At 37.8% G+C, this 26,893-nt stretch overlaps 1 protein-coding gene across 12 annotated transcripts in view; it reads right to left on the bottom strand.

The window, feature by feature from the left end:
- ROBO2 (roundabout guidance receptor 2) overlaps positions 1-26,893 on the bottom strand; it is a 1,044,190-nt gene that overhangs the window by 67,519 nt on the left and 949,778 nt on the right. For all 12 annotated transcript variants that reach the window (XM_042038141.1, XM_042038139.1, XM_042038146.1 and 9 more), the window contains 7 exons: positions 24,004-24,085; positions 23,134-23,299; positions 21,324-21,490; positions 17,380-17,501; positions 10,641-10,872; positions 4,819-4,943; positions 1,865-2,036 (listed from right to left, as the gene is read on the bottom strand). In XM_042038141.1, coding sequence (XP_041894075.1) covers positions 1,865-2,036; positions 4,819-4,943; positions 10,641-10,872; positions 17,380-17,501; positions 21,324-21,490; positions 23,134-23,299; positions 24,004-24,085 — 1,066 coding nt within the window. The remainder of the gene's footprint in view (positions 1-1,864; positions 2,037-4,818; positions 4,944-10,640; positions 10,873-17,379; positions 17,502-21,323; positions 21,491-23,133; positions 23,300-24,003; positions 24,086-26,893) is intronic.

Genomic DNA, 26,893 nt, shown 5'->3' with positions numbered 1-26,893 from the left:
GTTTGCAAGTTGTTAAATTGTATAGCTAAGCACCAGACCATATAGAACTCTATTATAATATAGTAACTCAATAATGTTTTCCCATTCGTTATGATGTTTTGAGGTTTATTCATTAGCTCATTTTAAATCCATGCAAGTAGTTTCTTTTTAAATTTACTTAAAACAATAATTTTCATATTTTGTGATTTTGATTCCTATTCAAACATTGAAATGGTACCAACTCAAGTTTTCCAGAAATGCTATCACTTAAACACTGTTGCATTTATCAAGCAAATTTATAGTCTGAGAAGTAACTGCCAGCAATTCATAATCAATAGCAAAATAGGACCTAAACAAAAGGGAGATACAGACTACATATATGTAATTAACACATCCAGCTTCAGGCTCCAAAAAAGGAAACAGAAATTAGAACAGAAACATAACCCAATCAGAAACTACTCTCCTTTACTTTTCATGCAAAGGACTCTCAAATGTGCAAAGATGTCAGCAGATGAACTTGTTGAAGCAGACATTTTGGGATCATTTAAGGAACAACTAAGTACCACTAAGAACTCTGGGAACCATCCAGCAAAGACCTTTGGTGCAAGTATAACTCACAACACATTAAGTGACACAAGGCTACCCATGTACTTAAAATGCAACACACTTACTTTGCTTTGCTGGACTAAGTGCAGTGTATTTCATGCCTACTTAGATGGACCCCTTAGTGAAATAAGGAAAAGAGGCCCAGGGTTTCTTGCATTTTTGGAAATCAATTTCTTGCTTTTACTTCTAGAATTTTTTTTCACCTCTTTTCTATGTCTGTTTTGTGGCTGCCTTTTCCAAAGCAAGTGCTACCCTCACTTCCACTCTTGTATTTCTGTCTCCAGTGAGACTTCAAAGCTGAAGTATCCTAGCTTCTGTTTTGATGAATGGGGGAACCTGAGTATCATTAAACATTTAAGCAATGCTTATGGGATGGCCTTTTCTAAGGGTCTACATGTAATAGACTAGTCCATGTTTGGGACAGTGTATTGACAACATTTTCTAGAAAGAAAATATTTAATAACAACAGAAGTCCCACAAACAAACAAACAAACAGAAGTCCATTTAAGTAATAACTCAATTAGACCATATGGATAAAGGCAACAAAGTTCCTGTATTCTGCACTCAAAAGAGGTGCTGCTTTGCACGGCTCATTTCAGGTTTGCTAAACACAGTTACTTCTAGTCTTCCCTATCTTTCCTGCCTTTATACTTTATACTCGGGAAAAATTTTGGAAGAAACAAAACCTGTATTACCCTCAGGTCAGGAAATTAATTCTGTGTGGAAACCACTATTAACAAACAATTATTTCAAAGGCTGGGATGATAATGCTACCTTTGCTCTCTGGTCTAGGGACGACTTTTTCTTTGACAGAGGAGGCTTGCCAGCTTGGGATACCTGAGAAACACGGACTTTGGACATTCATCAAACAATGTTAAATAGTGCCTTAAGCACCAATGGAATGAGTAAGGCAATTACACAGTCATCTTAACAGAAGGAAAAGGGAGCCTGGGCTGTTTGTTCCACAAGTCTGCCAACCTGCAGAAGTGGTAAATTAATTTAAAAAACCCCAAAACATTAAATCATTTTCACTACACAATCTGCATTTTCTCAAATGTCTTGGCAACATACTTCCCTTCGTTGTCTGTAAGAACTCTGCAGGAAGAGAAGACAAAACATCATCAGGCAGTGGGACATAAAAGCTAACTAACCAGCTCTAGTCAAATCTCGTCTTTTGCTCCACGGATTTTTATGCTTCCAGAAGTGATGTATGAAAACATTTCTGAGAGGAAATAAAAGAAACAGGCAAAACAAAACAACAGAACAGACAATCACTTACCAATTATTATGGGTTGTGGGTCACTTTTTACTCCTACACCTGCACTGGTGCTTGCAGCAACTTCCACACGGTACTGGATACCTGGATATAGGCCACCTATTACTACAGACCGAATGGCTGCATCTACTGTTTTGTTGATATGAAATCGAGTCTCATTACCTAGGCACCAGATCTGGGACAAAAGTTTATGTGTTAAAAAAGATGAAATTCTTCACACTCACACAATTGCGCATAGATATGACATATCAAGGTATTTTATGGCAATCACTTATCTGGGAGCTCTTGACAATTTTAATGTCCAGGAATAGATTAAATTGGGATGATTTAGCACAGCAAGCTATCCCAGATTAGCCAGCTGCAAAGTCTGCTTGCAAATACCTCTCTAGACTCTGGCTTTCCATGGAGTGCAGATTCTGTGCTTACACTTCTTAGAAGCACAGACCAGATTATCCAAGTGGAAAAGAGGTGTTACACATTAATCAAGATCTTGTTCATCAAACCTTTTATTAAAAAAACCCCCGTATTTTTTCCTTCTAAACTTCCTGCTGAATAGCAAAAGGATACCAAATAATAAGCACAGGTTGAAACACTTCTTAAAGCACTAAAGAACAAACAATTTTCAAAATTCTTTTCAACTTCCTTACACAGCACAAGAGGGATATTTGAAATTTCTGAAATGTAGTAAGCACAGACTCACATTTACCACTGCCTTTGTGATTATTTACATTGTTTAGGAATCCAGATATCAGTCTGTCACTCAATTATTATCTGATTAAACAGGAAATCCACCCTATAATGACAACTGGCATTTGGTGATGGGAACAGTCCATGAGTTCAGAACGTTATGTCTCTCTCTCGCACTTTTTTATAGTCTTCTCCAAAGCGGTTTCAAAACTAACTTCTAGGCATGTTTCTTCAGTTAATGTTATCTGCAAATACAGCTTCTGTATTACTAAAGAAAGCATTTACTACCACTCAAGAAAATCAATGCACAAATATATCACACGTACACTTACATAAAAATAACAGCAGAAGAAAGCACTATTGGTGGAACCACTATCAGTGACCGACTAATGCCCCTAAGCAACAGCAATAATATCTTTACACTTACTTTTGACCCTGCTCAGTGTTTCATTACCCCTTATCTTTTTTTTCTGTGAAATGCTCGGAAAGACTTGAGCAAGAAAAAAAAATCTCTTGTTTTCCTAAACCCGAGGAAACCTTATTTGCCAGCCAGAATGCATTAGGGTGAGAAACTATTGCATTCATTCCTTCACTCCTTGTCTGTCCTGGTCTTAGGTTGTTACAGCAGCTACGAGACGCCCCTAATTAGAAGCATTTAATTCATGAATGAATTTACAGACGTTCTGATGCTTGAAGTGGAATTAACAGATCTACTCTCAATTTGTTAGAAAATGCACTGTGGAACTTCAGCAATTATTTTATACTCAAGGAAATATTAGACTCTCTGCAGCATTAACTGTAGCCAGCTCACTGCTGAGGCAGCCACCTAACCTAACACAGGAGGGCTGTAATAGGCAGTGACTCCAGCTGGTTTTATACACAGCCCAGGGGCCTGAGCACTCACCTGGAACATGGCTTTTATTAGCCATCAGCCAACTTTGTTTCATAGCTACATGTTTTGTGGGTGTACATGTTTTAGGAGGGTGCTTTACTCATTTGACTATAAGCCCTGGATGGTTTATATTGACTTATACTGGAGTCAGGATCAAGATTAATTAAGCCAAAGGATAATTATTAATTGATATGAAAATCAGATCAATAAAATACTGGGATTAATTAATCTTGATATTGACTAAAAGCAAAACAAAAGAAGTGCTATGCTAAACAGAAATATTGTGAGCATTTACTGCATCCCTCTGACCAAGAGAAAAGCTGGAAGAGGTTGAACCATTAGGTGATTTAGAAACCAAGCACTGTCTCTCTTCTTCATGCTATGTTCCCACAAGACACAGCAGGGGGAAAAAAGGTACCATTTTGTGTGAAGTAAGTTGCAGCCACCACTTCCACCCTTTGTGGGACTGTGAAGAATGCTGCCCTGCTCCATTTCAATTGAACATTTCACACCTGGTGTATAAAGCCAGCCACAGCAAGGTTAATTTGCCAAACTGTGCTCCATCCTGTGACAATGCTGAACCTTGCCCAATCATCTTCTCCACCCGAATAACACAATGCATTTTTTTTCATGTTGTGAAAATATACTTGTGGAAAAGTCATCTTAGTATGGAATTACAGACTACAACAACATTTAACATATGAGGAGTGGATACTTTGAGCCATCATAGCAACAAAGAGGAGGAAAATACAATCAATGCAAGCAACTCTCACGTTAACAAATTTTGTATATACCAGTTGTGTTCAACCTGCTTTTCAGAGCAAACAACCTGGCACTTTAAGTGGTGAAGCTTGACAGAGATAGTACTTGGAAGAAGCCTTGTATTCTCCCAGAGCCACAGTACTTGACTTTGACCTTGAACTGTTAGGATTAGCATTTTTGCAGAGGAAATAAGAAGCAACTTTCCTGCCAGCTTTGCTGCCAGATTGAAGATACTCCAAGGGACTTCTCTGCCTGTCTTTAGAGTGCAGAAGCCCCTTAAAAAAACAACAACAACCCTCTTCTTCTTGTTCCACAGCAGGTAAAAGCTAGAAAGAGAAGAACTGTAAACTGGCTAGAAATTACAGCTCTCTTCCATATCATGCTCATGGTATTTTTGCTTTTCAATATAGCAGTAGTATTGCTTAAAATAATAATAATAATAATAATAATAATAATAATAAAAAAAACCATAAGCAGCCAGTCCTCTTTCTCCATATAATTATATGGCAGCTGTAAATGCTGTCAGAATCTAAATCCCTAAATAGTGCTATTGTTCTGTAATTCAAGCAGGCTGTTTCCCTAAACACACAACCCTTCCATCAGACATCGTGTGTACCTTGTACTCCTGGATGACTCCATTTTGGTGATCTGGAGGGGGAGGATCCCAGGAGATGCTGATGCTCGTGCTGTTGTGGTTTCCAACTGTCAGGACAGTGACAGACTGAGGAGGGGCACTTGGAGCTACACCGAGGAGAGGGAGCAAACAGAAGCAAGGCATTAATCCACTTGCTAGAGCACAGATTTTGCTGAAGCAGTGCAAGAGCAAGCAGACAGTATAGAAAACTCACACTCCCTGCAGGCCTAGGGATGCACTTTTTGTCAGGCACTGACATTGAAAAATGCCCTTCTGAAGAGAAGCATAGGGCGGAATGACAATGTGGAATTTGTGGCAATGAAGAATCAATACAAATCACTCCTCATTTATTTATATTCGGCATTTTTTACGTTTGCACTGGAATTGTTCTCACGCTTGCCTTTGTTTTCCATAATATGCATGGACAACTATAGATATATCAATTAAGCCACATGTGGGGCTGCTTCACCAGGCCTGAAAACTGTTTTGTTTTTTCTATTTCTACATGATCTAATAATGATGTGAACAGCAAACATTTAATGATCTGTTTTTGTTTTCTATTTGCTCTCCAGGAAGACAATACCAGGTATAAACACAGAACTTGCAACTCCAAACTGGAAAAGGGTTGAAATATTTATGGCTTTACATCAAATACTGGTGAATAGGGCAGGTGTTAAGTTAGGTCAGATATATACTTATGTCCTTTTTTTCCCCTAGGCAAATTGCTTTCTCTTCAGAGTCCAGTTCAACCATTCACAGCTGTTTGGCGGGCCACTGCACATCAAGGCCAATTCTACAATACAACTGCCTACCAGCCCTGCTAGTTGTCTAGAAACATTTTTTTAATGGAAAAAAACCAAACAAAAATCCAGCATAGTTATTAGTGACCAGAGCTATGCTGGCAAAGCCCCTCTTGCAGCTACACCAGCAGCAGGGTGTTTCTCTTGGCTCAGGACACACTGCTTGGGAAGTGGTGCAGGAGCTCTGCTATGGAAAAGTCCCCTCTATGAGCATCTGCTATATCCATATAGGGCTCTCCCACCATGGGTGGGGCTGCCATGGCAGAGGACTGTCACTATGGCCCTGCTCAGTCACCTAAAACTTCTTGCAGCTCCCCCTCATCCTTCTCTTGCTCCCAGACAAGTGTTGAAACTCCACCACAATGGCAAGCTAGGCCACCAAGGTAGACTGTATTATATTAAGGTATAGTCCCTGGGGGGAAAAGCTGATTGATAGCAGCTGCTTGGAACTGGTCCTAGAATTTATTTATTCCATCTCTCCCAGTCCATCTACCCAGTCTTCAACAAAACTAATAGAAAGAGGCCCGGAAAATGTGAACTAATAAAGCAAGCATAGACTGATACCTCTCCAGGACAATTTCTCAGTTCACAGAAGCCTGTTGCTTAGACACCTTCTGTTCTAGGGAGGTGTCTTTGTGTTTAATAAATACTTACAGAATTTGTCTTCCCCGTATCTTTCATTGCTTTTAATCTGATCTTAAAACATTTCATATGAAATGTGAAAGCTGATTTTGAAAGCCTATGGTAGACATCATACCAGAACCTAAAATCACTCTCCTGCCCCAAATCTAGATAATAACCTGGGTTTGGGCATCTCACATCATGTGTCAAGGCTCCCTTACTCCAGCCCCCTGGTCAGAGTGACTCCTTCACTGCTAAACTTTATGGAAACAGTACTCTAGTCTTATCTTTAACATATTTCCCTGAGTCCATGCCCATCCTTGGACCATGCTTCTGAGAAAAGTCGAGAGCCCCTGGCATCTTTGTATTCAAGCCTGGCAGGTTTAACACAAATAAGCACAGCTACAGATATCAGAAGTGCTTGCCTCCTGAGTCAATTCAGATATTCCTATTGTTCTCCACGGCCTCTTTGAGACTGGCTGTGTTCCCACATCGGAAGCTCCTCAGCACTTGACCTGGCACAGGCTCATGGAGCCGAGCTCAAATCTTTACCCTGATAGCCCTGAAAAACTGGAGTGCTCTGCTGCAAGAACCACACAACTTCAAACTAGGGTATCAGAGGTGAGGAGAAGGAACCATACACGATTACAGCAGAAAAAAAATATTTTAGATGAAAAATGAAACACATATTACAGTCCTGGGAGGCTGCACATTTTGACAACTACATTTTCAGATGCTGGTTCAGCTGCAAAGCTAATAGTGCTTGGTAGAGTCCTTGTGACCTTGCCTGATCCAGAGAAACAGTGAACTGGAGGGAAGAAATGGAGCTGTATTGTGGACAGCTTGACTCTTAGCCAGCTCGAGTGAAGCATAGAAAGATGGCTTTGGGCTACTCCTTGCAATCGTGCAAAGCATAAAATTGGTGAAGGAAAGAGTTGCATTGTGTATTTTATAGCAAGTGAAATAATTTGCCACACAGTAAAAAAAAAAAATAGCATTTTGAAAGTCTTCAAGTTATTCAATAACAACAAAACTGTGAATAAACGTATGTGTGTGATATTAATTAGAATATTTTATGTGAAAATAATAATCATAAAAATGGCAAAGCTTAACACTGTATAACTCATTTTTGGTTTTAAGTACAATGGAACAACTTGCTCAAACATATTTACTTTCATTACTGAAACAAAAAGGGCATTCAGAAATATAATGTCTTATATACACATACCTGGGGGAGCAGGGGAGTGTGAATGCAAAAGAAATTTAAAATGAATGCCATACTCTAAAATTTTAAAAAAACCCATACTGTATTCATTTGTCTTTACATTTAAACTGCGTGAACATTCTAGTTAATATTCTACCAGCATGTATTGGTTTTGTGGGGGTTTTTGAGGACATATGAGAACTTTGAAGCAAAATTAAAATTGCAGCTGATGAATGCAGCTGTGAAAATATCATTTTAAGAGCTGCACTAAGGTGAGGAGAAACTGACAGAGAGCAGCTGATAAAAGCTAAGGAGACTTCCATTCCCAACTGTCATATTTTTCTGGTGACAAACAAGATGCAGGACAAGTACAACTCCACAATGTTATTCTAAAGGAGATTTAAAACAGTGGATGCAACTGAAAAAAAAAAAAAAAAAAAAATCTGTCTCTAGAGAAAGTATGAAAGAAATAGTGAAAAATATAAAATAAAGTCTTTAATTCAGCTCCCATTGTAGGTGTGCACACATGTACGTATGTAACAGTTCAGCCTCTTCTCTCTGATAATATCACTCTGTGAGCTGGCACCGTATTATAAATTAAGCCACTCGTCTGACACTGCTGCAGTTATTAAATGGATCACACTGAAAAATAACATTTTTAAAACCATTTTCTCATTTCCCTTGCTGCTAGCTTGTGGGGAACACCTTGCCTGCTTCTTGACAGGTCAATTATTCCAGTGCTCAGCTTCTTCTTACAGATATGAAAGAACCCAAATCGCTGCTCATCTTTTCCAGAGGCAGCTAAACAGAATTCCATTTGTTACCTTCACAAGGCCAAAGAGGCTGGAGATGGATGGATACTGAACTGTGACAAATGTCTGATCTAGAGGAAAAGTCTAACTGCAGCAAAATTGATTTTTAGAGGTAGGACTCAGAAGTAACATTGCATGTAAAATCCAATCCAGCAGAAAGCTGCCTCTACCTTTTGGTCGTACTTTGCCTTTACCAGGGATATTTGCTTTGATGTCGCAAAAAACTTCCAACGCTGGTATCACTCTTCCAAACTATTTTCTAAAAATAGTATAGCTGACATTTTTTAAAAGTCAAGTCTAAAAAAAGCTCATTTTCGAAATGGAATCACAGGCAGCACAGCACCTTTAAATAGACTGCCATCTTTCTTCAGTGGAAGAGAAGCAAACCACTGTCATTAAACATTTAGTTGATGCTATTTTTGAAATACATGAACACCAATATAATTACAAAGATAATATGAAGAATTAAAGGAAATATCTGTAGGACTGCGTCTACTGAATGTCTTAATTTTCTCATGGAAGTACCTAATTTTATCACCCAAGGAAGAGGAAGAATTTTTTACAGGAGCTTACATTTGTCTGGTGATAATATTACGGGTCCTATGCTGACTTTTTTTGAGAGATGACACTTGTAAACAGACTCCTTGAAGGTTATATTAATCTACCAAGCAGATTCTAGGCTATGAGTTAGACATTTCTGTAGGTATGAACATTTTTTTAAAATCTTCACTATGTGAAAAGCTATTCCACATGAACAAAGTGTCCTTTAAGGTAGGAAATTACCTGACAGGCTCTGCTGGGAGCTAAGGTTTATAAAAGAGAATGTCATTCCTCAAGTATCTTATAGAAATAGACAGGAAGTATAAGACCTTCTCTCTCTCTCTGAGTATTTCTTATTTACCTTGAGCAAGAGACAGCTAGATGAATTAAACAAACACCAAAATCAATTTAAATTGGACAAGAAAAAAATCTGCTAGTGAGAGGACAAAATCCTACATTTTAACTCCAGAAAAGGAATTTCACCTGTAGAAAGATTTTTAAAATTTCCTTTTTTATAAATAAGAAAGCTTTGTTCAGACTGCTGCAAACATATTCTTCACTAACTGATTTAGGCTTACTGGTTTAAACAAAGAACTGGGAACCATAAAATCCCAAATTCCAAATCAGACTTGAACAATGTCTTCCTGCACACTCTTCTCCATGTTGCAGGACACTGAATTTCCTCATCTATAAAGTGCAAAGTGCAACCAAGTTATCTCCAGTTTTACTTACATGTTGGGTAATAATCACAACAAATCAAAGAGAAAAGTGAGTCATAAGCAAGTCTGTTCTAGAATTAAAGAGTACTTGGCAATCAGCACTAAATTAAACCTCAGGAGACTACTGTAAATGATTAAGATGCACTTTCAATAGGAAGGAAAGAGTGCCCTCAAAACCCATTGAAACCATACTAACATTTTAAAACTTCACCAGTATTGCTTTCTCTTCTTCTTCTTCAAAAAAAAAAATTAAAAAATCAGTGACACAGAGAGAAGATGAACCCTCGCTGTTAGGACCATCCTACTTTTACGGGAGAGATTCTCCAGGCAAAGACTGCATTACATAGGTAGAAAGGTAGGTTTCTAACAGCAAATGATTAAAATTACTTACATCTCATCTCACTGCCTTTACTTTTCAACAAAATCCAGCAGTCCTGAAGTGCATATTCTTTAGCACAACTACATACAAGGCTACACGCTTTAGATATAAAAGCTTAACTTCTTCAGTAGTGCAAACTGAATCCTGTTTCAGAGAGGCTTGAAAGGTGCTCAGGGAAATCCTCTGCAGGAATGAACAGGGCAGTTTCATGAACACTGTGCTAACAGAAACTGTGAAGTGGTGTGCCCTTGAGACTGGAGTTTCTCCAACTGGTTAAATACGTGTCCTTCACTACTCCTCATTTCCCAACCAACTGTTCATCTACATTATTACCCATTCAGAAAGATGTGCTGAGTATCAAACACTCCTCTGTGAGAGCTTGCATTTATTTTATTTTCAAAGTGCAGACCGAAGTCTTTTATTGCAGCAGTGGTGGTTACAAAAGAAGGGCTGCAGTGCACACTTTTTGGAAGACCAAAAGCCACCTGTACCTTAGAAGGATGTATCAGCTACAAGAATGTAAGACCAGTACAGTGCTTTCTCAGGGGTATTTACAGAACAAAGCTCAATATTAAATTTTAATGTCACCTTGGTATGTAACAAACAGAAATCATCTGGAGGAAATCGAGACGAACACATGCACACACAGAAAAACCAAAATGGCCACTCTTAGTTTCACTTCCAGTGCCAGGTATGAAAGCCCATTGCTTTTCTGCCCCTTTTACTAACCTTCCTCTGTGGTACGAGCAGTCTTTGATTCACTGTCCATTCCTTGGAATTCATTGAAATAAGGACGAACCTTAATTTCGTAAGTGACGCCCTTTTTCAAGCTGACGAGGACAGCGCTGCGCTCAGTCGGGACTTTGACCTCCAGGTTCTGCCACACAGCTGGAGCAGGCAGCCCAGATGTTTGGCGATACAGGACTCGGTAGCCCTGGATAAACTGGGACTGGCGGTCAACCTAGAAATGACATTAAATAATGCATCAATAAACATATTAAAGTAAACCAAAAAAAAAGCTGTGTAAAAAAGAAAGCAAAACGTTTGTCTAGAATAATTTTGCCCTCATCAAAAAGAGAAAATTAACAGTTAAGATGTTGAATTTAATAATCAAACTGCCTTCTTGTAAGTCACTGTTGATTAATTGTCTATAAAGAACATTTGTCTCATGTTACTTGTTATAGAATATTTCTTTCTGTTTTGTTTTCTCCAGCTCTATATATCATGAAAAATACCACCTTAAATCATAAAGCAAGGCCCCACCCCTGAAATAAATCATGAAAAGAAAACTTTGGCATAAGGCTTGCAGCATGTAAACTTACTAAGCACATCTTGGCTACTGATGTGCTGAAATAGGAGAAGAAAAGAAAAACAAAGTCTTTTCAGAAAAGGACAAATCTTTGAAGATACCCTATATGCTTACAATTAGTCCATTACTTGGCTCACAGCTCATGAGATGCACAGCAAAGTAAAATAAACATAAGACAGATGCAGAGAAAACAACTTCCAAAAACATGTGCTGTTTCTTGTATTCACAGCCTGAGCAGTCCCTTTGCATCCTGGGGTTGTGATGCTCTCAGGCCATCAGATGGAGATGGAATGTTGGTTTTGGTTTATATTTTATTTGTTGCTAGGCAAGCAGAATTCAAGATTGGACCACGGAAGTTTAACAATTTTATCCTATAAATAGGATATTTATTTGAAGAAAAGCTTTAGATGTGTTTCATCTTGGAGAGGTTGCATGCATTTATTTATCTTCCAAAAAAAACCCCAAAAAACCAAGGCGTTATGATTCTTGCACAAATTTTTGCTGGAAAAAACCACCAAAAAACCAAAACCAATTTGATTGCTAAAAGTAAACCAAACCCAGCTGCTTCTGTAGCCACCAAATAAGGAGGAAAGAAAGTGCAGCTGGCTGTTTGGTAAATCTGTGTTACAACTAAGATTCAACAAGTAGGATATTTCTTACGTTCTCGTCAATTTGCCTGCTCAAAGATATTCCAGAATTAGGGAAACATTTGTTTGACTTCTCTTAAGAACACATTAATTTAAGGCTGAAAACACAAACCACGCTCTATTACACTCCTCCTAAAATCTTGTTACAGTTTGTTGAGGCATTCAGAGGGGACACAGATTCTTAGACATTAAAAAGCAAGGCAAGCAAGAAGAAAGGTTTATTTATGAAAGCAAGGCAGAAATGTCTTTCATCAAAACTGTCACTGTTAAAAATCTTGCAACATATGTTACAACAACATTAAGCTTGCATTTTATAAACTTCGCTGCATTCGCTTTAAGTGAATTTATGCACTGAAAGAGGGATATAACTCACAATAATAGCTTGTTAATACTGAAAGAATCAAGCTGTGTTTTTAAGAAGAACATTAAGCAGCTGTTTCCAGATGAAGGGAGTCTGTAAATCAGAGCAAATTGTTTTTATCCATGTTTGACTTTGATTAACTAAATGTTTTATGGACATAAAGACTTTATGAACCTCATGTTTACTACAAAATTCAGCAAAAATAATGCTTTCATCCACTTTTTAATACAGATTTCTAACCTAAATTACAATATAAGGTTATGATGTTTAATAATCAAACACTGAGTTTGATTCTTGCCTTACTTCTGAGTTAGAAGCTACATTGAAAGACAGCATAACTTTGTTAGAACTTTCCATTTTGTCTTTGCTCTGTGGTTAAGCTCTACTGACTGCTGCCTAGTGGAGAAAACTGAAAATTCAGAATTGACTCAACTGAACAGGAGCATTGTGCTGCTACAACACAGAATGGAAAGTGTTTTGTACAGCATGGCACAAACACAAATGCACCCCCCAAACCCACAGAGAAGAGCTGGACCCCTACAGAATACCCATAGAATACCAATTTCCAGTCCATCATACTTTTGTATCTACTTCCACAGAGGTAATATACAAATGGTCCATAGACATCTTTTCCTCCTAGACTTCTAAGTCACTAAGCTGAAAGATTAAACAACAGAAGGAATATGAAAGCAGAATGAAGTAGTACCACAAGGCTGTCACATTTATCGGTGCTATAAACTAGCTGGATTTGGGGCTCGCTTGAGTTTCACAGCGCTTTCAATGTGTAGCTTGATTACAGCAGGGCAGAGTGATCTACCCAAATATCACATTATTGACAGTGATTCCATCATTCAGGGCCTGGGAGGGTACTGACAAAAGAAAATATTATGCATTTTTAATGTTTTCTATTAACATCTAGTCACATTCAGCATCAAGGAGAGGATACAAGGCTATCTCTCATGCCCAATTAAAGCTAGTCTGAATCAACAGGGCCTTCTGTAAAGTCAAAATGTTGGGAAACTGCTCAGTGGGCACTTTACTTACTGAGAATGGTGGATTTTTTTGTTTTATTCAGAGTTCTCAAATTAATAAAAAATTACTCTTGGATAATTACATGGGTTAACCAGAAATATTTGTGAGGGGTAGAACAGGTATATTTCACATATAGATACACACACACGTGCATACATATGTGTGTATGTCTATATGCACTTGTACACATGGCTATATATAATACAAAGTGACTGTGACTTTGCAATTTTCTCCACTTCTATGGTAATGATGTGTCATGCCAAGAGGAGACTGCTAAAAATACCCTTATATGCTCAGCATTAAAGAAATTAATTCACCTATGCAGCTCTTAGGTTTGGCACACATTCACACATAGGCAAGAGTTGCAGAAACATGCACTGTGACTTGATGAAAGAATACAGAACGTAAATGGTTGCCACTTCCTCGCACAAATTACTCAGTTTTTTACTCATTATTTCAGCAATTGCAGGAACTCTCTGTGCTGAATACTGGGATCAGAGAATATTTCCAGTCGGTGATATCAACTCAAAAGATCTGCAACAGCTGTTGATCTAAAGACACACTTTCTCCCTCAAAGGAGAGATGGCAGAAAATGCAGATGCTCCTTTAAAAGGCAGGAGAAAGCAGTTCCTGGGTAGGTGCTGTTCAGCACTGACCTAATGTGATCTACAAGCAGAATTGGTTCTGGGTGCTCCTTCTCACCCCCTTTCATGATGAGTCCATAGTGCAGGAGGCATCTGCAAAACCATTTCTGCAGAACAGGAAACTAATTTTCCCTGCACGTTCAAACCTGCGCATGCCACAGCTGAGCACGAGACAGGTTCAATGGCTATTAGGTTGTCAAAATGATGGCAAGAAACTCATAATGCAGCTTAGGCTGCAGATATAAGCTCCTTTCAGGCAAACCTGCTAATCTGCACCCTAAAGACATTTTGCAATATGCTCTGTAGCATGTAAATGTCAATCCCAAAATATCCTAAGAAATCCTCTGCTCCCACAGCAATACCCACAGCAATTCTCCAGCTGGGCAGAGTAGCTCACAGGCTGTGCTGAACTCCCTGGCATGGACTCACAGGAGTCTCTGGAAATTGGAACTGCACTAGCATTTATGGATCCTACAGGAACAAGGCAAATGGGGACAATACTCTGGAAGACTGTCTAAAGGACTTGACTCTTGAAGCTTCCAGTGAACTACATTCATTTAAGATCTACATCAAATTAAAGAAAAGAGGTAAATAAATTATCCTTCTGCCTGGTAACCTCCTAGAAGGCAGTCAGGACTTCAAAGGAGCAATTATTTCGCCATGTTGAAGAACTGATTTTTATTCCTCTTTGTGCCACAGGGCACCTTTATAATGCTGGGGACATCTCATATTTGGTCACTAATGAAACTTTCAGTTTAATGCCCACTGAGGCTAGAAGTTCTGACCCATAGCTGAGGTCAGAAATAAAAGCTCTTGGAGTAAAGAATACACTCTTGCAATGTGAAATGTTTTAATAAAAGTAAAAATAAATCATGTCCCAGGCTTAAAATTAGCCATTTGATAACAGTGGGTATATCTGACTCCACAAGTCTCATCAGCAATAACTATCTCCGCACCTCACCTCTCTATGTGTAAAGTTAGGATAATGACATTTTTATCATTGTGATGTTAAATTCAGTATTATTTGTGAAGCACACAAATGTTACATGGTTGAGAGCATGAGAGATAAGCAAGCATGTGAGACAAAATAATAATTTTTTATTCAATGCAAGGTTTCAATGGTATGAATTTAATAAGACCTGGCACCACACAGAGAACAAAGAAGATAAAAAGAAATGTTTAATAGCTCCATGAAGAAGAGATCCTCTATGTGACCAGATAATTACAGCTATATTTTAATATCCATACACAAAGAGGAATAAATTTAAGCAGCAATGAAAACCTAATTTTGACATGCCTCTTCCTATTTTTTAGCTCTGACTTTGTAAGCCTGACCTTCTTTTCAAAATATGTACGCATTTTAAAATTGCAACACAGCCACAGGCAACTATTTCTGAAAATTTAAACTCAAACTTGAAAAAAATAAAGAGAAAGCAAAACCAAAACAATCTCATAAAGGAGGGAGAAAATGGTGTTAACTTGCTGTGTGTCAGGATGCTAGAAACTCAGCAACCAAGGACATTCCTTGGCATTCACCCTTTGAACTGCATAAAGCCAGCACAAAGAGTCTTATGACTCTCGTGGCACTTCTGTCCTTTTATATGATAGCTACACTATCTATCCATTTTACAGTAATAGTGTGGACTTTATTCTCTGGATAGAGTGTTTTTTTTCCTAGAGACTATGGTTAATTAATTGGTTTTGTTCTGGTTGCTGGATAGTTTCTAATTAGCTGCTTCAGAGATCTTTCTTTGTGTCTTTCTTCCCTTGGGCAATTCCAAAATGCCTCTACAGAGGCCTGTGTGCTTGTCAGGTGGCATAGGGTCACCGCTTTGAGGCATCTTTCCAATAAGCTGGTATCCACAGCATTTCCAACAATTTGCCTTTACCTTACCATTTCTTCACTCATTGCTTGTTCAGTAGGGGCACCAAGAAACTCTTTTAGAGGAATATATGTATCACATACATATACACACACACACACAAATACATAAACATATATATTTAATTACAATAGAATGACATTGGTTATATGACATAAAACTGAATTCTGTTTATGTTGGAGCTTCCTTTTACAGTATATGTTAAAGCCTATGAATCTGTCTTTCTGATAGCTGTCACACCTAAGAAAGGACTTGAAGGAGCACCACATGGTTGTGATATAGGTTTATGATTACTCTCTGCTAACGTCCAAAGTTTCTGAACTACTGATCCATCTTCTTGGGCAAAAGGGCTTGCTACAAAGGTTAGTCAGCCTGTCCTGGAGGTATTGTAGCTGAAACATGCCTCATTTTAGGAAGGTTAGCCTGCATGTTGACATCATCGATGGCAAAATGCAGTGACACATAATCTAAATAATCTTCCATGAAAGACAAATTTGTGGGTTTCTCTATTTATTCCAATCTTTACCCTGACCGCAGAAATCTGTCAGAACATGGATGGTGCATAAGCCCCTATAAATATGGCTGAGTTGTGCAAAAACAACAGTAATCCTTATAATACACCATCTATCTCCACACTTCTTATCTCCTCTTGTGTAATCCCCTGCACACATTAAGCTCTTAGCAGTACGACGTGTAGAAGAAAAACCCTGAGCATTGTGAATGCCCCCTTAGCAGAATTCATCCTACAGAATACAACTGTTTTGGTGCTGTGCAGGGCAGTTTTTCTCTCACTCTTCTACTCACGGCTCTCCTTCCTCTGGGCTGATACCCCAAGAGCAAAGCACTCTCTTCTGGTGTGCAGTGCCCTGAGAATTCTCTTCTACTCTTACAAATCCTTTCCATCAAGCCTCAGGAAGGGAAACAGAACAATTTGAAAGCCAAACACTATATTAGAAATTCTACCCAGTAGTTTGACCCCTCAAATAGAAATGTTGTTAAGCACTGCCCAAAAGACTCTGGTCTTCTCTAATGAAAGGATTTGCACTCATTGTGGGTAAGGCTTGTGCTGGAAAACCAGATGATACACAGTGGATCAGGCACTAGCACCACGTGCTTCTGACTTCACTAGAAGTGCCCTATAGGAAAGAGATTTTTGGGTCACTAAATAACAGGGTATTGTCAGAGGTTACCATGATTTGAAGCAGAAAGTACTTTTTCGCACAGCAATTTCTTGCTGACGTTTAACTTTGATTATTTTTTGATATGCAGCATAATGAATCCACAGATCAATTATTCTTTAAGCATACTCATTTCTATAATGTTTTTCTAGCTGAACAGCTAACTTGCTTTGAGCAGAAGACTGAAGACATTGAACCTGCCTGACTTGAAAGAGAAAATAAAATGGCAATTTCATTGCAATTTTCACACACACACACACACATACACACACACACTGCTGTATGTTAGATTGTCAGAGCATTCATATTGTGGTCAGGACTGGATCTTTTCTGGGTGGTAAAACACTAAAGGAATAAACAGACAAGATAGGCAGACTGAAAGTACTGTTAAGGTAACAACAGCAGAAGCTTTACCGTCCAGGTGACTTGCACTGTCGTGGGTGTCAGCACAACAGGATTATGCAGCCGTACAATGACATCTCCCAGTTCTTTCTGGACTTGCCTGTGATCCACACCTTGTGCTGGAGGGCTGATATCTGCCAGGCACATACAAGAAAGCATTACTTTAATGAGAAGAACTATATATATGGCATCAATAAAAATTACTGAGTAGCCTAATGACCTGATTTGAACATCCTTTATAGCACTGTTTTTAAAAAAAAATACTGCACTAAGGTTTAAACACAAACTCAGACGAATACCAAATAATGCAAACAAACCATTCACCTCCAGCCACTTAGGAAATAATGAAATATAAATATGTTTAAAGGAGTATTCTGACTAGATGGCAAAGTTTTCTCAGCTCTGGTAAGTGATGAGAGCGATGCAATGTTCACCAGTTCCAAAGTACTCAGATAATAATAATAATAATGCTGCCCAGATGTCTGGAACCAAATTGGCTAGTACAATTGAAGAAAATGAACAGTGTTTTTTTATTTTGTTAGAGTACACATGACATTAAGTCATTATATGTTTCCAAACTTTCACCAAGCTTCCCCTCCCCACATGCCATGCACACAAGAAACCAAAGACTAAAACCAGCATTTTCCTCTGCAAAGCAAATTTTCAATTTACAGACATAACTAATGAAATCTAGTGCAAACACGAAAAAAAAAAAGAAAAAGATTTAATTTAGGAAGCCAAACTGATTCTCATCTAGTAACAGGCCAACAAAAACAATCTACCACAAAAATTTTCTCTTCAAGATTATGTGCCCTTCAAAGCGTGTGGGGGAATTGTTTCTTCTCATCAGAATCCGATTATAGAGATATTCAGGAAGGCCAGATAAATGATGGTCATGCCTGTCTAGGCATCTCTGAATTCTGGTTGGTTTTCCCTTGGGATTCAATAGTCACAGACAGTTCCTCATTTTTTGGATCCACATCATGTCTTTGTGAAAAAAATACATACATCAAAGTTTTTTCCCCTTCTGATGGACTTAGAGATGGGAATAGTCATCATGTGATTTCTTTTTGTCTTCTAAATGCTATTTAAAAGAAATAATAGTTGTCTTAAAAATGAAACATTTCAATACAATAACTGAGTTTTAATCACGTGTCTCCAGATCTTGAAAGCAGTTTTTGATGATCAATAATTTGCATTTATAATTCTAGATTGTTATGGGTTCTGAGTCACCAATAAACAATATTGCCACAGGCTTCTATTGATATTCAAGTTAAAATGGCTCCATGGATCTCCAAAGGGAATATAATCCAAATATGAGGGTCAGTGAAGGTACTTGTCTAGCAAATTATGTTTATTTGAAGCAGCCAGGAAACGGAGATATTATAAAATAAAACTGCAACTCAGGCTGGTCTAAAGGATGATCATTTATGCTTCTATCCACAAAAAGCTATGATCCTTGGTACAATAAACATACAGTTATCCATGGCTGCATTTTAAGTTATTCTGTGGTATTCAACCAACAAAGTACCTGTATTCCCTCAGAGGAAAAGACATTTCCACATAGTAGTTTGTGTGAACAGCATTTTGTCATTTTAAGGGGACATATGTCTAGAAGTAACAGAATAACATGGACTAATAACAAGAAATGAATGCCAAGATGTACGTGTGGAATTCGATTTTCTGGTATATACTCTTGAAAACATACACATGTGTGATGCTCCTAGTGTAATGCCATTTTCACATGATTAGGAGGCTGCTGGTGGAAAAGCAGTTGAGCTATCTCTAAGGTAGTTAAGTATTAAATATTGGAATAATGGAATCATAAATCAAGCAAAACTGGTTCAAGAAGCTACATCCTGATCACAATTAAATTGGTTAGATATTTTCTCTAACCCCTCTTTTATCAACTTTCAGTGAATATACTATTATTTGTTATTAATTTAGATTTCAGGGATAGAAATATATATACAGTTTTTTGAAAGTGTTTTTTCAGTATATGGTTTCATCTATAAATAATCCAAGAAGAAATCGACTCCTTCATTAGAGTAGTTACTGATTTCTCTGTCCTTATTTCACATAAGACATATTAGGTAAACCTTTTGAAAGTACCTGATTATCTACTTGCAGTTCACTGGTGAAAATTTACATGAAATCTTATTACTTCTATTTGCTATACTGAATACCAGGACGTTAAATGTTCAGCTATTAAAGCTACCACAGACACCTGTTGCAAATTATTATTATATAGCACTGCTACAGCTGCTTTGTTACTTCTCCATGGCCACTCTGAATAGGCTTTCTGCCGTGTGTCAGTTTCTTCTGTGAGCCTGAATTGAATTCAGGCATAATTAGAAATCACATCAAAACATTATGTTAATTTTCAATTGATTTTATGATTTAATTCTATTAAACTGCAGGCTTGCAAAGAAGCTATAAATCCTGTACATGTCTCAGTGTGCTTGACTGCTAAACAGCTTCTGGAAATGGAAGCTGCAACACATGCTGTAGCTAATTAAAAGACATGTTTTTACTGAAATCAAATTGCTTGTCAGTATGTCAGATAAAAAGTCTATACTTGACACTCAAATGACAAACAAAGTTGTTTTTTTTAGCTAGGTGATAAGTTATGCAGACTAAAAGGCTGTTGCAATGAAAAGCACGAGTCACCCTATAATAATGGGAAAATAAGGAAGAAGGAAACTTGTGATACTCCATGGATAGTCAGGCCATGAAATCCTGCACAACTCACTCCTCCAGCTTTTGAGAAGGCAGTTCTGTTTTTCATTTTCCAGCCATGATTACTACTTTGAGGGTGTAACTATTCAGGACAGAGTTATTCAGGACTAGGCTGGGATGAGGGAGACTGCACAGTTATGCGATAAAGAAATACCACCCTACTCTAGTTTATCTCTTTTTATCCAGCAAAGGACCCAAACAACTTCCAACACACATGCTGGAGACGTCCTCCATGGGCACCTTTAGATCTTCAGAGACAAAAGTCTCTGAATAAGAATAGACAGAGATAGAGGATTTAATTTTAAATTAACTGTGACAGGAGCTATTACTTTGGATTAAAAAAATTATGATTCTAAAGAATTATGAATTCCTGTATTATGACATGTGTAACACAGAACTACACTCTTGAATTAAGTATTCAAACAATGTCTTGTCAAAGCCAAAAAAATCCATGCTGTAAAGGGAAATCTGCTTGTGGCAGTCATATTCAGTTAGAGCTTGATGCAGTAACTGATTCAATAGCAATGGAGGATCACAGCTACCAAACCTATCACCACCCTACAAATGAGGGATTTCACTTCAGCCTTCCTTCTTGGTTTATGCAATGGATTAATATAAAGAACTCAGAAATGCAGGTAAATAAATAGAAGGCCCGTACCCATCTCAGGATAACTTCAATATATTCTTAGCATGCACATGCCTTAATTTACATGAATTCTCTGCCTAGATGTTGGCTCAGATTAATCAATGCTCTATGGATACGTTGTGCATTTCTTTTGATTAAAACTCATTCTAAACATGTTGTCTGCCTATTATAAACAGTTTATATCACAGCATATCCCTACTACACTAATGGAGAGGAAGAAAGGACATGGAGAGAAAAGATACTGAGGAGAGGAGGGTATTCGGAGTGCTTTTCAGAAAAGCTTGGCTAACTCACATTGCTTTCAATAGAAACCAGGAGCAAATCGAGCCTAAGTGAACTGCAAACCAAAAGGTCTACACTGTAAAAAGGATTAAAGACATAACCTTTCTCTCCTAAGCCCCAGACTGATGCAGCAAACATTGGACTACTTTTATTTTTATTGGTTAAGCTCAAATAATGATTCCTTCAGGGAGTGTGCTAAAGCCAAATGGCCGGACTGACCTATCAGCCAACACTCAGTTCCTTCTTTCTGTTTCAGCTGAAGCACACAAGCCTTAAAGCTCCCCCTCACCTTGAGTTCGGACAGGATCTGACATAGGGCTGGGGTCACTCAGCCCCTGAGAGTTGATGGCTCTGACCATGAACAGGTAGATGGTGTTGGGGCGCAGGCCTCTCACAGTGTACAGGGTGCTCTTCACGTGGTTGGCCACCGTCTGCCAGCTATTGCTCACAGACTGACTGCAACGAGAAGAGTGTGGAAGTTTATGAACTAATGCAGAGAAAAATAAAGAAGTGAAAGGACCTATTTTGTAACCTTGGATTGACTCTAAATACAGAAAAAAGTAGTAAAAGCAGGGTGAAATTAAAACTATTTGTTTCAGTTAACTCATTGAGATGGGCTAAAAAACATAAGGCAGCTGTCAAAAGTATTTCTCTTTGCAATATAAGTAAAACTTTTTGCTATTTCTCTAAAATAAATACCTGCAAAAGGAAAGGGTAGGAAACTGTACAGTAAATTTGAATTATAAACAGGCTACTCTTGAACAAAACCCTTAGAAAGGAAAGTTTTCTTAAAAGAATAATTTTCTATACTGCTAAGTAAACTATGCCAGTAAACTGTCATTGGAAGCAAAATATTCTCCTTGAACTAAATGCACACTCAAAAAATTTTTTGAAAACATACTTTGAAATAGAGGAAAGTATATGAATATTTTTTCTGTCATTACATTTTCAATTCAACATTATTATAATTAAACTACCATCCACCATATGAAAAGATATCCCATGTGATTGCTAAAACGGCTTTTAATGAAAATGTCTGGCTTTTGTAAAAGTTTTTGATGGGATGCCATTAAAGCTTATCTAGGGTGAAACATCAGAGAAGTTTAAAGAGAAAATTTTATTTTACTGTGGTTTGCTGTATAGCATTGATAAAAAAATCTTTAAATATATTAAAAGGAAAAAGGAAAGCTACAAGGTTTATGTTGTTTCAAATGCTTCACTCCTACAATGCATAAAGAATAAGTTCTAGAACAAAACCAACAAACTGCAAATACAGTACTGTTCCTTACATACAGCATTTGAGCTAAAATTTGCACGCATATGTTTATGACAAATTCTTGCATGAATTTTAACTTAGAGATGAATTGAAGTATTTGTCATTTTTTCAATATCTGGATTAAGGAACACATTTAAGAAGGTTCAGATTTTTAAGCTGAAATGTGTTCTAGAGATACATGTCAGAGTATGGCCCATGCACAAACAAACTTGCTAAATTGGAGCCCAAAAGTTCTTTTGTACCCCTACTGTGTGGAAGGGTGCACCTGGAATGTTTTCAGCCTCGTAAAAATTTATCCTGCAGGTTGCGGGATAAAATCTTAAATGAACACTGGTCTTCTCAGTTAGAAGTTTTCAGCTATCTAAAATACTAAAAAATAGAAATTTAAAGCACTTTGACTCCTTAATAGGTACTTCTTTAACAAGAGCAGGAATTAAAGTTTGCAAAGAGGCCTCAGGATTACCCATTTATTTTCATATTATCTGTACTACGATAGTCAAGAACCTGTAGCATTCCCACAGGAAACTCTCACTGATCATCAATGTTAAGAGAAAAGTAACAAATAATTACTGAATTGTTCTGTTATATTCCTGTTGACCTGAAGAAATAGTTAGATATGCTACAATTAATCACTTCAAAAAAAAGTGATAAATTACAAAAAAATCAATGTAAAGAATGTGAATCAATGCCTTCTGTGGAGTTGAGTCATTTAATGAGCTTCTAATGATATGTGTAGAGTCCAAAAGAACACCACAAAACCCTGGTACCAGGGCTTAAGCAAAATTAGAAAGAAAGGAGCTGGAAAGTGGTATAATTCACATACCTAAAAGCCTCAATGATATATGCACTAGCTGGTAGGCTTCCAGGAGTCCCTGGCTGCCAGGACAGGGTGACACTGTTCTTAGTAACATCAGTGACCTGAGGTTTGGATGGTGGCCCAGGGAGGTCATTTATATCATAATTTTTACTGACTGTTGCTCCACCAGATTCTGTGAAGGGCAAATACAAAACAATTACTTTTTATCCTTGGTTATATAATTTGATCAAAGTAGAAGATTAAAATGAAAAACATGGCAAACATCTGCAAAATCAGCATAACGGATGTTCTTAATCTGTAAAGAACTAAGTCAACAATTGCATTACTACCACGTGTTTTTGGATGAAGAGCTATCATCCTTTAAGTACATCAGGAAAGAAAAAAAATGCAAAACTCAAGAGACTACATAGAAATATAAAAAAACCAAACCAAACCAAAAAAATGAAAAGAAAGAATAACAAAAAAGCCCAGCCTGCTAAAATGTACATAAAATACCAAAAAACTCCACTGTTGAGAAAGTTCCTGTATCCAAATTGACTGCATAGAGTCTCACAGAGTACTCACAGAGAGCACTTTGAATTTTCTTGCCAGCCAACTACTGCATAAATCCACATTTTATTAATAGTCCTGTGAGAAGAATTAAAGCATACTGCTGTCACTGGACACAAACATGAATATTTTTGTGATGTCAATGGGCAGTATAACACAATGGCAATGAAACGCAAGGTGTGTGAAGGAACGCAGCCTTCTCACCCAAAACTTCTCCATGTCAAGCCTAGAAGAAGTTCTAGAACAGATGACTTGACTCAGAGTGCTGTCATATGGGCTACACTTTCCTCATGCACCAAGTGGAACACATCCCTGGACATTGCTTACCTGTCACCTCCAGCACAGCACTCCAGGACGTCTCCCCACTGGAACTTGTAGCAACACAAGTGTAAGTCCCAGTATCAGACAGCTGGACAGAAAAAGGGCATAAGGGCAGCTTTAACAACCTTTTAGAAGCAGCTAAGTTTATTCAAATTTTCTTTTTCTAAATGTTCCTTGCTAAGAAGGACTTAGCCTACATTTTACACCAGATCAGAAGGCACCAGACATTTTCAATCAATCATTTAATGGGGGCTTGCTTTTAGAGAACTATAATGAGATTACTTGCTTCTAATACTTTACTAATTCTAATTTTCATATTGTTAATGGTACTTTAAATGCTCCACAATGGACGTTCTTGACAGTTTCAGTGTTTGCATTGGTTACAGCAAATGCAGGTGAAATCAGGTAACAATATAACAATTAACCTCTTAGAGGGTAAAATCTCAGCATTCATTATCCCATGATGACCCAGAGGTCCAGTTTCCAGTGCCAGGAAGGATGTAACATCACCTCAGACTCTTATGACAGATGAAGTAATTTCTATACACTCCACATAGAAATTCTGCTGAGACTTAACAGTGGTTCTCTCTACACAGACAGTCCTCCAAGTAATTTCCAAACAGCAACATTAAATTAGATCCTGCACCATGCTTACCTTTCTCCCGTTTCACATGGGATTTTAGTTCAGGCTTGCAAGGCCCTTTAGTAGAAAAAAAAATGCACTTGTATAGAACTATTGTGATTCCCTTGTCCAATTTCAAATTTTTCAATTTATTTTAAATTGATATTCAATCAATTTAAATATTCAATATTTTAAATTTATTTGGGTAAACTGCTTTGAATTAGATTGCCAATAATCTCATCGCTGTATAAACTGTTCTACTAGCAAATTTGCCAAGTCTCTTCCTATTCCCTATTTAAATTTAAAATAAAGATTCCTGAGTCAGGAACTAGTGAAGACTACAGTGATGGATGGAAAATGGTAACTTTACAAAGCACAAAATATACAGAGGGGCTCTCCTTCCACTATGCATAAAGCATGGTAATCTGGAAGTGGAAGCAGAAAAGGGAGAGTGCTGACTCTGGAGATCAAGAAGAATTTCATTCACCATCACATGACTTGATGGAAAGAGAATTGCATCCAAGAAGCTTTATTGGACTTTAAGGAATTGTAATGGGTTTTCTGTTAAATGCAGATTGGCACTATAGCATATGTCCTTATACGTCACTCTTCAAGGAGAATGTCAAGGCAAAAAAGCAAAATGTTCTTTAAATTACTTATTGATATATACTTTAATTGATTTTTAGGTTTGTCATGTAGGAATTTTGTTGCTATTTTCCTTCAGATACAGAGACTGCAGTGTACCATTCTTAAGGGAGGAAGCAACTCACTAATGCCAGCTCAATTTTCTGAATGAGCATAACTTGCATTTCAGGAGATGGTTTTTTGTGTGAAATACAAGCAATAATGAAAACCCCTCTGACAATGGCTCAAAGACTCGAAATATAGCAGTGCTGCTAATGAAATGAGAAAGACTCCTGAAAGGAGAGATTTTCCAGAGAGAGCCTTGTAGCATTCTGAAGCAGTGTTTTATTTTGCTTCCTCCGAGATTTTATTAAATATATAATTCTTCATTACGTGATAATGGGGAATATTTCTCAAGGCTATGGTTCTCAACTTCATTTGTGTACTACTGTGACAGATGGTGTATGGCATACTCAATGAGGTATCTGGTGTACACAACAGAGTAACTTGCAGAAGGCAAACAGCATACAAAGCAAGCTGGAGATGCACTGCTTCTTGCAAGTTATGGCAAATTATCTAACTTCCAGGCTGTGGATGGATTAGATACAGACTTAGTGTGTTGGTAATTCAATCATTTTTACTTTTTTTTGTGCTACGGAAAAAAAAAAACTACAGGGGAGGTAAAAGGAAAAATCTTTACTATTCAGTAAAATAAAGTTTTGTTCCTTAGTTAATTCAGGTGTCTAATCCTGGTGTGGCACATTTCTACAGCAGAAGGGAGTTTTCCATCAGTGTTGATCTGTCTGAAGGGGTACTGAGTGACATAGGTGAGTTTTTAGTTGTCTTCCTCAGGGCAACTGAGAGATTGGCTCATCAGAAAAATCTCTGTGTTCATGTTATGACTATGTCCATGTTATGTGACTGTTGAAGGCTCATGAATCATTTGATTGTGCTGTCACAGAAATAGCAGAAAAGGATCAGAGAATGGTTTGTGTTGGAAAGGACCTTAAGGATCCTCTCATTCCAACCCCCCTGCCATGGTTGCTCAAAGTTCCAGCCAACCCGGCCTTTAACAGGGATGGGGAATCCACAAATTCTCTGGGAACCCTGTTCCAGTGCCTCACCACCCTCACAGTAAAGATTTCTTCCTGATACCTAATCTAAATCTACCCTCAGCCAGAAAGCAGAGGACATGTGGGTGGCAATTATTAATTATTTTGAACTTGGGTGTATAAGCGTACTTGGACATCTTTGTGGCCCTTCTTTCCCCCTTAGGAAGTGGTGCTAGTCCTTGTTTACATAGACCTGAGAGAAAAGTTAAACATTCCTCCTTTAAACCCATATTTAATTCATAAAATTTGCAAGACACAGGAGAAAACTGGTGTTTATGGCTCTGTGTAGTTTTTGTTCTTAAATCAGAGTCAAACAAACAGTGCACATCACTGCTATAGAGGTGTTTCTAAAAAATGCCTTTCTGAGCCTTTAAGGAAAATTGGTTACCAGTGAATGAGCCACTTAAGGATCAATAAAAGCCTCATGTCTTTCAGAACCACACTCACTACTAATACTGTTTTCTTCTCCTCTTGCAAGCAATTTTTTTTCCTTTAGTTTACAGACACAGCCTCTAATGGTGAGATTAATGCACTGGCA

Source organism: Corvus kubaryi, unplaced genomic scaffold (assembly GCF_017639235.1).
Source record: "Corvus kubaryi isolate FWS band 111438036 unplaced genomic scaffold, C.kubaryi_AGA036_p1.0 37391, whole genome shotgun sequence".
Lineage (NCBI taxonomy): Eukaryota > Metazoa > Chordata > Aves > Passeriformes > Corvidae > Corvus > Corvus kubaryi.
Note: the sequence above shows the minus strand (reverse complement) of the source record. Positions and strands in the feature narration are given on the sequence as shown.